Consider the following 14836-nt stretch of genomic DNA (forward strand, 5'->3'; position numbering starts at 1 on the left):
GAAGTTTTCTTAAGACATGCACCTAATTATCTGAAGTTTTTTAAATCTCTCCTTAAGTTATCTGGCCAAGCAGACTTAGCTATTAATATCTATTAATAGCTATTGCTTTATCTTTTAATTTTTAAATTTTATTTTCTTGAGACTGATTCTTGCTCTGTTGCCAAGGCTGGAGTGCAGTGGCATGATCTCAGCTCAGTGCAACCTCCACCTCCTGGTTCAAGCGATTCTCCTGCCTCAGCCTCCCAAGTAGCTGGGACTACAGGTACACACCACCATGCCCAACTAATTTTTGTATTTTTCATAGAGATGGGGTTTTGCCACATTGGCCAGGCGAGTCTCAAACTCCTCTCAAATGATCCACCCACCTCAGCCTTCCAAAGTGCTGGGATTACAGGCACGAGCCACCACACACAGCCAATTTTTTTTTTTTTTCGAGGGAGAGTCTTGTTCTGTTGCCCAGGCTGGAGTCCAGTAGTGTGATCATGGCTCACTGCAGCCTCAACCTGCTGGGCTCAAGGGATCCTCCTGCCTCAGCCTCTAAGTAGCTGGAACTACAGGCACATGCTACCACACCCTGCAGCTAATTTCAGTATTTGTTGTAGAGAAAAGGTCCTATTATGTTGCCCAGGCTAGATATCTACTGCTTTCTAATAAAGATTTCATATTTAATCTAAATTCTAAGATAAGGATGTAGAGTTTACCATCTAAGACTATGAACTATCATGAGATAAAATGTCTCATATTGCAGATTTCCTGCTGTTTGTATGGTCACAATGTGTCATCTCAGAACTCTATTGCTCATACTTAAGGAGTTACAGAAAAGTAAATGAAGGCATTCCTCATCAATCTACATTTTAAACTATTTGTGTACCAAAAATTGAAATACAGGCTGGGCACAGTGACTCAGGCCTGTAATCCTAGCACTTTGGGAGGTTGAGGTGGGATTGCTTTATGCCAAGAGCTCAAGACCCAGCCTGGGCAACAAAGCAAGACCCTGTCTCTACAGGGAAAAATAAATAGATAAATCTGCTGTTCAAATTATATATATATGTGTGTATATATATATATATATATATATATACTATAGTATGCTATATATATAGCATATATATATGCTGTTCAAACTATATATACACTATATATTATATATAGTATATATACTACACATAATATATACTACATACACTATATATAATATATAATATATTATATGTTATATAGAATATAGTATATATTATATACTATATACTATCTATGTAATATATAATATAATATATATAATATATAGTTTGAACAGCATATATATATTATATATAGTTTGAACATTTATCTGTAATATATAAATATATATTTATCTGATATATATCTGTTATATATAAATATATAAATTTATATAAATATATATATCTGTTATATATAAATATATATATTTATCTGATATATATGATATACTGTGTGTGTGTATATATATATATATATATATATATATATATATATATATATCAGCTCTATATCTTAAATGAAAAAACATTAGAATAATTGTTAATTTTGCCTTTCCACAGATAACTGGGTGGATCTGGGATATACTGACAGAAAAAACAAACAGTTCATACTATATTCTCTCAGTAGATGGATCTGGCATTGTCCAGAAAAAGTCTATTTATTACCGAAGCAAAAGTAACTTAGCTGTGTGTAATGGCTCATGCCTGTAATCTCAGCACTTTGAGAGGCTGAGGCGGGAGAATCGCTTGAGGCCAGGAGTCACAGATAAAAACAACTTTGTTTTTATTTTTATTTTTATTTTATTTTATTTTTTAAAATAAAGACAGGCTTTCACCATGTTGGTAAGGCTGGTCTTGAACTCCCAACCTCAGGTGATCCACCCACCTTGGCCTGCATGTTTTTCTGCTTAAAAAAGTAATTCACTTCAGGCTGGACACAGTGGTTCATGCCTGTAATCACAGGACTTTGGGAGGCCAAGGTAGGAGGATCACTTGAGTCCAGGAGTTCAAGATCAGTCTGGGCAATGTGATGAAACCCTTTCTCTACCAAAAATACAAAAAAATCAGCTGAGTATGGTGGTGCACGTCTATGTTCCCAGCCATTCAGGAGGTTGAGGTGAGAGGATCACCTGACCCCAGGAAGTGGAGGCTGTAGTGAGCCAAGACCACACCACTGTACTCCAGCTTAGGCAACAGAGTAAGATCCTATCTCAAAAAAAAAAAAAAAAAAAAATTAAGATTTTTTTTTGTTTCCTGTTTAAAAAAAAAAAAAAGCCCTCCCCATTAAGGTTTTAAAATGTTTGAAGTCAAGAGATACTGGGTTGGTGAAAAAAAAAAAAAGATGGAAAAAGAAGAAAAAAAGAAAGAAGAAAAAAAAAAGATTTTAAAATGTGTTCTTTATTCCTATAATTATCTATACAAAGATGAGACAATTATATAAACCAGAGGTCCAACCTTTTTGTACACAGGCTGGAGTGCAATGGCGCGATCTGGGCTCACCGCAACCTCCGCCTCCTGGGTTCAGGCAATTCTCCTGCCTCAGCTTCCTGAGTAGCTGGGATTACAGGCATGCGCCACCATGCCCAGCTAATTTTTTTTGTATTTTTAGTAGAGACGGGGTTTCACCATGTTGACCAGGATGGTCTCGATCTCTTGACCTCGTGATCCACCCTCCTCGGCCTCCCAAAGTGCTGGGATTACAGGCTTGAGCCACCGCGCCTGGCCAAGAATTGTCTTGTACCACACATAAAATACACTAATGATAGCTAATGAGTTAAAAAAAAAAGTCTGTGTATAAATCTCATAATTTTTTTTTTTTTTTTTTTTTTTGAGACGGAGTTTCGCTCTTGTTACCCAGGCTGGAGTGCAATGGCGCGATCTCGGCTCACGGCAACCTCCGCCTCCTGGGTTCAGGCAATTCTCCTGCCTCAGCCTCCGGAGTAGCTGGGATTACAGGCACGCGCCACCATACCCAGCTAATTTTTTGCACCTTTAGTAGAGACGGGGTTTCACCAGGTTGACCAGGATGGTCTCGATCTCTTGACCTCGTGATCCACCCGCCTCAGCCTCCCAAAGTGCTGGGATTACAGGCTTGAGCCACCGCGCCCAGTCCCACAAATTCTTAAAACATTATGGTCAACATGGTGAAACCCCGTCTCTACTAAAAATACAAAAAAAAATCAGCTGGGCATGGTGGCGCGTGTCTGTAATCCCAACTACTCAGGAGGCTGAGGCAGGAGAATTGCCTGAACCCGGGAGGCGGAGGTTGTGGTGAGCCGAGATCGCGCCATTGCACTCCAGCCTGGGTAACAAGAGCGAAACTCCATCTCAAAAAAAAAAAAAAATTTCTTCTACATAAAAATAATTTTCCATTTCAAGTTCATAAAACCTATTTTAATATTTTTAAAAGAGATATTGTTTGGGCCAGGCACAGTGGCTCATACCTGTAATCCCAACACTTTAGGAAGCTGAGGCAGGAGGGTCACTTGAAACCAGGGGTTCAAGACAAGCCTGGGCAACATGGTCTACAAAAAATAAAAAATCAGCTGAGTGTGGTGGCCCATGTCTGTAGACCCAGCTACCTGGAAGCCTGAGGTAGGTGGATCCCTTGAGTCCGGGAAGTCAAGGCTGCAGTAAGCCATGATTGTGCCCACTGCATTCCAGCCTGGGTGATGGAGCTAGACCCTGGGTCTATTTAAGAAAAAAAAAAAAAAAAAGAAGGCTGGGCACGGTTGCTCACACCTGTAATCCCAGCACTTTGGGAGGCCAAGACGGGTGGATCATGAGGTCAGGAAATAGAGATATCCTGACTGACATGGTGAAACCTCGTCTCTACTAAAAATACCAAAAAAAAACACCCAAAACTGGATGTGGTAGCACACGCCTGTAGTCCCAGCTACTCATGAGGCTGAGGCAGGAGAATTGCTTGAACCCAGGAGGCAGAGATTGCAGTGAGCCAAGACTAGCCACTGCACTACAGCCTGGGTGACAGTGCAAGACTCCGTCTCAAAAAAAAAAAAAAAAAAAAAAAAAGCAGCATAGTTTGTATAATATTAGCTTTAATACCCAGGCTGGAATGATACAGACTAAGCTAAAGTACAGTGGCACAATCATGGCTCACTGCAGCCTTGACCTTCAAGCGATCCTCCCACCTCAGCCTCCAGAGTAGCTGAGACTATAGGCAAGTGACACCATATGTGGCTATTTTTTTTTTTTTTTAATTTTAGTTTTTGTTTTGTAGAAGCAGGGTCTCCCTCTGTTGCCCAGGCTTCTCTCAAAGTTCTGGGATCAAGGGATCTTCCCGCCTTGACCTCCCAAAGTGCTGAAATTACAGGTGTGAGACACCACACCTGGCCTTGAAAGACAGTCCTAATGTTGATGAAACAGATTTGTGTTTTTTTGTTTTTTTTTTTGAGGCGGAATTTCGCTCGTTACCCAGGCTGGAGTGCAATGGCGCGATCTCGGCTCACCGCAACCTCCACCTCCTGGGTTCAGGCAATTCTCCTGCCTCAGCCTCCTGAGTAGATTACAGACACGTGCCACCATGCCCAGCTAATTTTTTGTATTTTTAGTAGAGACGGGGTTTCACCATGTTGACCAGGATGGTCTCGATCTCTTGACCTCATGATCCACCTGCCTCAGCCTCCCAAAGTGCTGGGATTACAGGCTTGAGCCACTGCGCCCGGCCCAGATTTGTTTTATAACAAGAGAGCATATAGACTTCTATTTATATGGTGTTTAAATTATATTTAATTCTATTTTTGTGTGTTTTCCAACTCTAATTTTCTTTAACTTATAAAAGTAATCCATTTCATGATTCAAATAGGCATAAACAGAAGTAGAAGTATGAATCTTAACAAACTTGGATGAAAGTCTATGCTTACAGCTTTGAGGAGGTAGCATGGCTGAAAAATATATCCACCAAGGGAGTCTCCTTAATGTTAAAGGCATCATCGCACTCGCCTGAAGAGGGCTGATCTTCCATCTCTGATACATATACTTCACTCTGGTCCTCCCCTTTGGATTCTTGCTGAGCCTCTCCCTGGGAATGACAGGAAACACAGGAACCTTTAGAAAGAAGAGATTTACTATCTGCACAATAATTGTACTTGCATAGAGTAAATGAAGGCTGCCCTTAAGGTGAGAAGAGGTCAAGTATATAAAGCTACAAAAGAAATTAAAGAAAGCTGACTTAACGAGACCTAAGTCAGTGAGTTCTTGGTAACAATCTTGCTGGAGGACTTTGACTCTGTGTCACCCACCTCCACCCAAATGGAAAAGCATTATTTGCCCAATTCTCACTGGATTCTTTAAAAATCATCATGATCGGGCCGGGCGCGGTGGCTCAAGCCTGTAATCCCAGCACTTTGGGAGGCCGAGGCAGGTGGATCACGAGGTCAAGAGATCGAGACCAACCTGGTCAACATGGTGAAACCCCGTCTCTACTAAAAATACAAAAACTTAGCTGGGCATAGTGGCGCGTACCTGTAATCCCAGCTACTCAGGAGGCTGAGGCAGGAGAATTGCCTGAACCCAGGAGGCGGAGGTTGCGGTGAGCCGAGATCGCGCCATTGCACTCCAGCCTGGGTAACAAGAGCAAAACTCCTTCTCAAAAAAAAAAAAAAAAAAAAAAAAAAAAAATCATCATGATCACCTGTGGTCCTGAAGTTAACTACTCTAGCTAGCCAGGTAATTTTGTTTTTTGAGACAGGGTCTCACTCTGTTGCCCAGGCTGGAGTGCAGTGGCATCATCATGGCTCACTGCAGCCTCTAACTCTGGGCCCCCTTGAGACTCCCAACTAGCTGGAACTACAGGTACATGCCACCATACCTGGCTCATTTTTTTTTTTTAATTTTTTTGTAGAGACGGTGTCTCCATGTATTGTCCAGGCTGGTCTCGAACTCCTGAGCTCAAGAGATCCTCCTGCCTCAGCCTCCCAAATCACTGGGATTACAGGCATGAGCCACTGCACCCACCTGCCAGATAATAGTAGTAATAATGATGGTATTCTAAATTTTACTGATTGCTTACTATAAGCCATGCACTGTGCTATTTACATGAATTGTCTCATTTAAACCTCACAGCAAACCCTCAAAATAGAGTGCTATGATTACATTTCTGCAGATAAAATTGAAGTTCTAAAATGTTCACTAACATGCTTAAGGTCACACAGCTAAAACTAGTGCTAAATCCAGAATTTGGATCCAGGTAGTTTAACTTTCCGGATTTAGCCTACATGCTCTAATCACTCTGTTCTGCTTCCCCGGGCAGAAGACTGTGAGACAGCTGATTTAAGTTTCTTGCTTACCTCTTCACTTCCTGTGGGTGGTCCCTGAACTGCACAAATATCTGAGGGAACTGAAGCCACTTCTGGCTTTCCATTTTCTCCCAGTGGCTCTTCAGCTACTAAGGGGTCTCCCTTGGCTGAAAGCTCTTCAGTCTCTCTGCAGAGCTCCCTTTCTCCTTCACTAGCTTTAATTTCCCTTCCTTCTTGTCTGGTACCAGATGGAGGGCAGCAGCCTTCACTTGATTCATTACTGCTAATGCACAAGGGCTCCATTAAGTAAGCTACCTGCAATCAAAGTTTATTATTAGATGCACAGGAACACCAATGAAAATCATCCACATATCAACAATGCCACATGCTAACACTGTCACAGTGACTAAGTCTGAGAGGACAAAATGGTTTTTTTTTTTTTTTTAGTTAAACAATCATGTTTATTGCTTTAGCACATAGACAAATTTATGCGACCAGGGCAGAGGCTGTAGATGATTCATATTTCCAATTGGGAGGGAGGACTCGCTTAGTCTTATAATACCGAGCCAAACGATGAATCCGGCTCTCTATTAGAATCAGACGGAATTTAGCATCCTTATCCTTTCTGTTCCTCTCAAGATGCTTTCGAACAGCGACTGCTTTCTTAATTAAATGGTAAAGATCTTCAGGGAGATCAGGAGCAAGTCCCTTAGACTTAAGAATTCTTAAGATTTTATTGCCTGTCACAAAACGTACTTGTGCAACACCATGTGAATCTCTCAGGATCACACCGATTTGTGAAGGAGTCAGGCCTTTCTTGGCCAGTTTGTAAATCTGCTCCTTCACGTCGTCAGATGTCAACTTCAGCCATGTGGGGACGCTGCGGCGATAGGGCAAAGCCGACTGGGACAGGCCCTTCCCGGGAGCATGCATACGACCCATGATGGTGGCGGTCGACAAAATGGTTTAATTAATTCAATCGTTTAAAATCTGTCAAATATATACACAAGCACTGGGCTAGTTGGTTGGGGGACGTTACAGTGAACAAGAAAGATATGGTCCTTGCCTCTTCCGGGAGTTTATGTTCTAATTTTTTTTTTTTTTTTTTTTTTGAGACGGAGTTTCGCTCTGGTTGCCCAGGCTGGAGTGCAATGACATGCCAACTGCAAACTTTGCCTCCTGAGTTCAAGTTATTCTCCTGCCTCAGCCTCCCAAGTAGCTGGGATTACAGGCACCTGCTAATTTTTGTATTTTTAGTAGAGATGGGGTTTCACCACATTGTCCAGGCTGGTATTGAACTTCTGACCTCAGGTGATCTGCCTACCTTGGCCTCCCAAAATGCTGGGATTACAGGCATGAGCCACTGGGCCTAGCCTATGTTCTAATTTTTCATCTCAAATGTCAACTCTGATCAATTGAGACTAGCTGTCTAAAAAAAAAAAAAAAAAAAAAAAAAAGACAGTGGCCGTCTAGAATAAAGTGTTGAAAATTTTGCCACAGACACTGTAGAGAGAAGTGGTAACATTTGAACTGGATGCTTGCTGATCTTGACCTAAGTTCTCCTAAATGTGTTCCGTAAAAGCATATATATAACTCTCTGTCCAATTCTGTTTATTTCTGGTCCTCAGTACTTAACCAAGGTAATGACTTTAAAATACCACCTTAAAGTCACAACACTTTAAGCTTCAAGGAAAATTTGGGCAAGTATGATTTCCCACAACTCCAAAAGCATGAATTACAAGGATACTCATAAAGCGGTCCTTATGATCCAAGCCGCTAATGACTGAGGTATTGGAAATTCAGTCAAAAAGCACATATTTATTTTTTATTTTTGAGACGGAGTCTCACTCTGTCGCCCAGGCTGGAGTGCAGTAGCGTGATGTTGGCTCACTGCAACCTCTGCCTCCGGGGTTCAACCGATTCTCCCACCTCAGCCTCCTGCCTAGTTGGGATTACAGGTGCATGGCACCACGCCTGGCTAATTTTTGTATTTTTAGTAGAAACAGGGTTTTACCATGTTGGTCAGGGTGGTCTCAAACTCCTGACCTCAAGTGATCCACCGGCCTTGAGTCCGGAAAGTCAAGGCTGCAGTAAGCCATGATTATAGGCGTCAGCCACTACACCCAGCCCAAGATGCATGTATTTGGTGCATATTCTCTATTGGCGCAAAGTGCTGGGAACTCAGCAATGAACTTAGTCCCTGCCACTGTGGAGCTTATATTTTAGTAAACAATATTAAAAGTGGAAAACATGTAAGGATAAGCATTGTCTTAGAAAGTTGAGGCTTCCAGCTTTGGAAATAACAGCTCACTGTTACCTCAGAGAGAAAGTGAAGGAGGTTCTGGTGGCTGACTTGCTTTGCCTCTTCCTGAGATTCCTCACTGCCTCTATCCCCAACAAGCAGTTCACTAGTTTCTCTCCCTGGGCTGCTTTCCTCTAGTTCCTCAGCCTCTGGATCCTCAGTTTCCCTCCAGCTGCCCACATCAAGATCCTGACTGGAGTCCCATGAGCTGAAGAGGGATTTGCAATCATTGCTCAACTCAGAGTCATTGGGATAATCTTGATCAGAATCCAACCAAACCCACTCATGTCTCATCTGTAAATACACAGGAAAAAATGTATTAAATTCATTCAAATAAATATTCCTGAGGCACCTCCATCTCTTGTGTTCAGCAGAAAAATAAAAGGCCAGAAATTTCTTTGTATTCAAGTATTCATCATTAGGGAGAATTTTAAACTAGCTGAAGGGAGACATGAGATGACATTATCTTTGTCTTTGGTAATAAAGAAAAAGCCCCATGTATAATAGAGATATTATATCATACAATATAGTATAATAAAGATAATATTATCTAATAATTATTTTTACTTAGAATTCCTCATGCTCATGCCAAAAGAAGGGATAGAACTGGAGCATAGCTAGCTCAATCATTTTCCTCTAGCCTAAATCATCTATAATTAAACTGCAAGGCAAAAAACTCTAGGGGACAAGGGATATTTTCCTCAGCGTTTACACATTTTTAACCAATGAACCATTAAATCTTCAAAACACACTTTAGAATAGCCTTTGGCATTCTTCTGGTCATATTCAACTTGATATTGAGAAACATCAAGCTTAAAAATATCTTCTCGTGCTCTTATTACATCACTATCTTGGTTTTCGTAGACCTTTCTTTGTCCTCTCCCTTTTACAACTTTCAATAAATCCCTGTCTTCTATGCTCCTGCTTTGTCCTCTGCTTTCTTATTAATATATTTTAAAAATGTATATATACTTTGAGGTTTCAACTTTGACCACTATTCAGGTGCCTCCCAAATCTCTCCACCTTTACTTCTTTTTTTTTGAGACAGAGTTTTGCTTTTGTTGCCCAGGCTGGAGTGCATTGGCAAGATCTTGGCTCACTGCAACCTCTGCCTCCCAGGTTCAAGCGATTCTCCTGCCTCCACCTCCCAAGTAACTGGGATTACAGGTACCTGCCACCAAGCCCAGCTAATTTTGTATTTTTAGTAGAGAGAGGGTTTATCCATGTTGGTGAAGTTGGTCTCGAACTCCCAATCTCAGGTGATCTGCCCACCTCAGCCTCCCAAAGTGTTGGGATTATAGGCATGAGCCACTGCACCTGGCCACCTTTACTTCTTATATGAATTGTAGTCTCATTTCTCCATGCATCCAAAAGTCAATTCCTTTTAGATGCCCTACCACCTCCTTTAACTTTTCTAAAATGAAAATCACATTTCCTTTATCTCCAAAATCATTATTTCCTTATCCCCATCACCATTTTTTCTTAGTCTACAGAACCCACAATTCTGTTTTGATTCTTCCTTCTCTTGTATTCAGTAAGCAAGTCCTCTTCCCAGTTTTCTCTCACGATAGTTTTTCTGTGCCCATCCTTTCCCGAGCAAATGCCTTAGTCTCCTAGTTAGTTTTCCTATGTTTAATCCTATCTTCTCTCAACAAATACAGTTACTCTACTCAAGGCTTTATAATAGCTATCACCTCAAATATAAATTTCTCAATCTGCCAAAGTCCTCCATAAATTTAGCCTTATTTTGTTCCCTTCACTCATACATACACCTCCCTATTGGTTAGTATAATCCCTGTTCTCATTACATTTGTCTCCATATTGCCACCCACCACCCCCACCAGACGCTTACACCTTCCATTTGGTTTGCTAGTCTCATTTATCACCTTCTCTACCAACTGAAAACGAAATAGACCTTTTCCACAAACTTCTCCCAACTTTTAGAGCTTGTGTTTATATCACATGCCTTTTGAAGACTGCTTTAGGAATACAGTGGTTTTTTTTTTTTTTTTTCCTTTCTTGTTTGAAATATGTCCATGTAAGAAGGAATTTCATTTTCTAACTCTTGGACTAAGTGAATACCTTTCTATCACCTCACAAAGTCTGTATCTTCTACTTCCTTAGCATCCTAATAAACTTTAGTTCTATTAAAGGCAAAAAGATCTGTGACTTCCGAGAGAGATCCAAGATGGCTGATCACTAGCAGCTCGGGATTGTAGCTCCCAGTGAAAGCGCAAAGAACGAGAGGACGCCACACCTTCACATGAATTCTTGTTGCGCACGCACCAGGAGATTCCCAGCGGAGGAGCCCCACGGGTCGCCAGCGCGACTCTTGTGACCGGCGAGGCGGTTTTGCCAGTGCCTCGGAGCGTTGGTTCTTGGTGCAGAGTCAGAAAAGCACCATCAATCTTTTTTTTTTTTTTTTGAGACGGAGTTTCGCTCTTGTTACCCAGGCTGGAGTGCAATGGCGCTATCTCGGCTCACCGCAACCTCCGCCTCCTGGGTTCAGGCAATTCTCCTGCCTCAGCCTCCTGAGTAGCTGGGATTACAGGCACGCGCCACCATGCCCGGCTAATTTTTTTTTTTATTTTTAGTAGAGACGGGGTTTCACCATGTTGACCAGGATGGTCTCGATCTTTGGACCTCGTGACCTACCCGCCTCGGCCTCCCAAAGTGCTGGGATTACAGGCGTGAGCCACCGCGCCCGGCAGCACCATCAATCTTAACGCCGCTGATTTAGTTGGCACAGTGGGTTGCTCAGATTTCGGCGCTGAGAATCAATAAGTTGGACGTCCACTCAGAAACCCAATTACAAAGACGGTAATTATAAAGACCACATGGATAAATCTACAACGAAGGGAAGAAAACAGCCAAAAAAAGGCTGAGAATACCCAAGATCCTCAGCAGGGGATCACAGTTCCTCATCAGCAACGAAACAAGGCTTGATGGAGAACGAGTGTGTTCCAATTACAGAAGCAGGCTTCAAAACGTGGATAATAAGAAACTTCTGTGAATTAAAAGAACTTGTTCTAACACAATCCAGAGAAACTAAGAACTTTGAAAAAAGGTTTGACGAAATATTAACAAGAATACACAATTTAGAGAGGAATATAAGTGAATTGATGGAGTTGATAAACACAATACAAGAACTACGTGAAGTATGCACAAGTTTTAACAGCCGAACTGATCAAGCAGAAGAAAGGATATCAGAGGTCGAAGACCAACTCAATGAAATAAAACAAGAAGACAAGATTAGAGAAAAAAGGATAAAAAGGAACGAGCAAAGTCTCCAAGAAATATGGGACTATGTGAAAAGACCTAATCTACGCTTGATAGGTGTACCTGAATGTGACGAAGAGAATGAATCCAAGCTGGAAAATACGCTTCAGGATATTATTCAGGAAAATTTTCCCAACCTAGTAAGGCAAGATAACATTCAACTCCAGGTAATACAGAGAACACCACAAAGATATCCCTCAAGAAGAGCAACTCCAAGGCACATAATCGTCAGATTTACCCAGGTTGAAATGAAGGAGAAAATACTAAGGGCAGCCAAAGAGAAAGGTCAGGTTACCCACAAAGGGAAGCCTATCAGACTTGCAGCAGATCTCTCAGCAGAAACCCTACAAGCCAGAAGAGAGTGGGGACCAATATTCAACATCCTTAAAGAAAAGAACTTTCAACCCAGAATTTCACATCCAGCCAAGCTAAGCTTCATAAGTGAAGGAAAAGTAAAGTTTTTTGTGAACAAGCAAGCACTCAGAGATTTCACCACCACCAGGCCTGCTTTACAAGAGCTTCTGAAAGAACCACTACACATAGAAAGGAATAAACAGTATCAGCCTTTCTAAAAAATACCAAAAAGAGCATCAATATAATGAAGAATTTACATCAACTAATAGACAAAATAGCCAGCTAATATTAAATGGCAGTATTAAACTCACATATATCATTGTTGATTCTAAATTTAAATTGACTAAATCCCCCAATCCAAAGACAGACAAACAATTTAGATAAAAAACTAAAACCCATCAGTATGCTGCATCCAGACCCATCTCACATTCAAGGATACACAAAGACTCAAAACAAGGGATGGAGAAAGATTTACCAACCAAACAGAGAGCTAAAATAAATAAATAAAAAGCAGAAGTTACAATTTTTGCCTCTGATAAAATAGTTGTTAAAGCAACAAAGATCAAAAGAAGCAAAGAAGGACATTATATAATGATAAAAGGATCAATGCAACAACAAGAAGAGCTAAAGATCCTAAATATGTATGCACCCAATACAGGAATACCCAGACATATAAGACTAATAAAGAGACTTAGACTCCCACACAATAATAGTCGGAGACTTCAACATTAATATTAGACAGATCAATGAGACAGAAAATTAACAACGATATCCAGGACTTGAACTCAGATCTGGAACAAGTAAATGTAATTAACATTTATAGAACTCTCCACTTTAAATATACAAAATATACACTCTTATCAGTACCACATCATATCAACTTAGAAGTTTAAACGAAATGTTGGTTGGCTCCTTGTTTGTTATTCTCTTCCCTCATTTTATTTTATGTCTCCATTATTATTATTATTTTTTTTTTTTTTGAGACGGAGTTTCGCTCTTGTTACCCAGGCTGGAGTGCAATGGCGCGATCTCGGCTCACCGCAACCTCCGCCTCCTGGGTTCAAGCAATTCTCCTGCCTCAGCCCCCTGAGGAGCTGGGATTACAGGCATGCACCACCATGCCCAGCTAAGTTTTGTATTTTTAGTAGAGACGGGGTTTCACTATGTTGACCAGGATGGTCTCGATCTCTTGACCTTGTGATCCACCCGCCTCGGCCTCCCAAAGTGCTGGGATTACAGGCTTGAGCCACCGCGCCCGGCTTTATGTCTCCATTATTAAGGACAATTATAGGCATACCCATATTTAGACTGCATTCTAGCCTGGGCAATAAAGCAATACCCCCATTCTCTCTCCCTCTTCCTCTTTCTCTTTCTTCCTCTTCTTTATTCTTTTTTTTTCTTTCTCAAAAAAAATAATAATAATGCTTAATACACACACACACACACACACACACACACACACAAAGAAACTTGTGGTCCATAGTTTCAAACCATCAACTCTTTTTTGGTGTATTTCCTTTTTTTTTTTTTTTTTATTGTACTTTAAGTTCTGGGGTACAGGTGCAGATCTTGCAGGATTGCTGCATAGGTACACACATGCCATGGTGGTTTACTTGTCTCTGTCTCTCCCCACCCCCCTCACCTACATCAGGCATTTCTCCCAGTGTTCTCCCTCCGAACTTCCCCACCCCTTACTGTCCCTCCCCTAGCCCCCATAAAAAAAAAAAAAAAAAAAAAAAAAAAAAAAAAAAAAAAAAAAAAGATCTGTGACTTCTTTTTTTGTCGAGTTGGAGTTTCGTTCTTGTTACCCAGGCTGGAGTGCAATGCCACAATCTCGGCTCACTGCAACCTCCGCCTCCTGGGTTCAAGCAGTTCTCCCGCCTCAGCCTCCCAAGTAGCTGGGACTACAGGTGTGCGTCACCATGCCCAGCTAATTTTTGTATTTTTAGTAGAGACGGAGTTTTACCATGTTGACCAGGATGGTCTCGATCTCTTGACCTCATGATCCACTTGCCGCAGCCTCCCAAAGTGCTGGGATTATAGGTGTGAGCCACCGCGCCCAGCTGATCTGTGACTTCTAATTGTATCCTCTTAAACCCCTTTCTTTCTTTTTTTGAGACAGAGTTTTGCTGTTGTTACCCAGGCTGGACTGCAATGGCACGATCTCGGCTCACCGCAACCTCCGCCTCCTGGGTTCAGGCAATTCTCCTTCCTCAGCCTCCTGAGTAGCTGGGACTACAGGCGTGCCCCACCACGCCCGGCTAATTTTTGTATTTTTAGTAGAGACGGGGTTTCACCTTGTTGACCAAGATGGTCTCGATCTCTTGACCTCGTGATCCACCCACCTCGGCCTCCCAAAGTGCTGGGATTATAGGCGTGAGCCACTGCGCCCGGCCAACCTCTTTCTTAAGAAGGCTTAGACTATTAAACTATGCTCCAGTGTGACATATTTAAATATTTTGTTATAAAGTGATTTATCTAATACTCATTTTTTCATCATAACCACCATCTGTTTAGAAAAAAATTCATTTTTTTTTTTTTTTTTTGAGATGGAGTGTCACTCTGTTGCCACGCTGGAGTGTAGTGGTGCAATTTTGGTTAACTGCAACCTCTGCCTCCTAGGTTCAAGTGATTCTCCTGCC

General features: G+C 41.5%; 1 protein-coding gene across 1 annotated transcript; it reads right to left on the reverse strand.

The window, feature by feature from the left end:
• Positions 1–6694: 6694 nt before the first annotated feature.
• On the reverse strand, positions 6695–7214 carry LOC120364016 (small ribosomal subunit protein uS15). The gene has a single exon (XM_039469386.2). It carries the CDS (start codon positions 7199–7201, stop codon positions 6746–6748), a length of 456 nt encoding a protein of 151 aa, XP_039325320.1. The 5' UTR covers positions 7202–7214; the 3' UTR covers positions 6695–6745.
• Between the last annotated feature and the right edge of the window lie 7622 nt (positions 7215–14836).

Source organism: Saimiri boliviensis, chromosome 1 (assembly GCF_048565385.1).
Source record: "Saimiri boliviensis isolate mSaiBol1 chromosome 1, mSaiBol1.pri, whole genome shotgun sequence".
NCBI lineage: Eukaryota > Metazoa > Chordata > Mammalia > Primates > Cebidae > Saimiri > Saimiri boliviensis.

Excerpts from the sequence above, each read along its gene's own strand:
- LOC120364016 (XM_039469386.2), bottom strand. The coding sequence starts at position 7,201 with ATGGGTCGTATGCATGCTCCCGGGAAGGGCCTGTCCCAGTCGGCTTTG.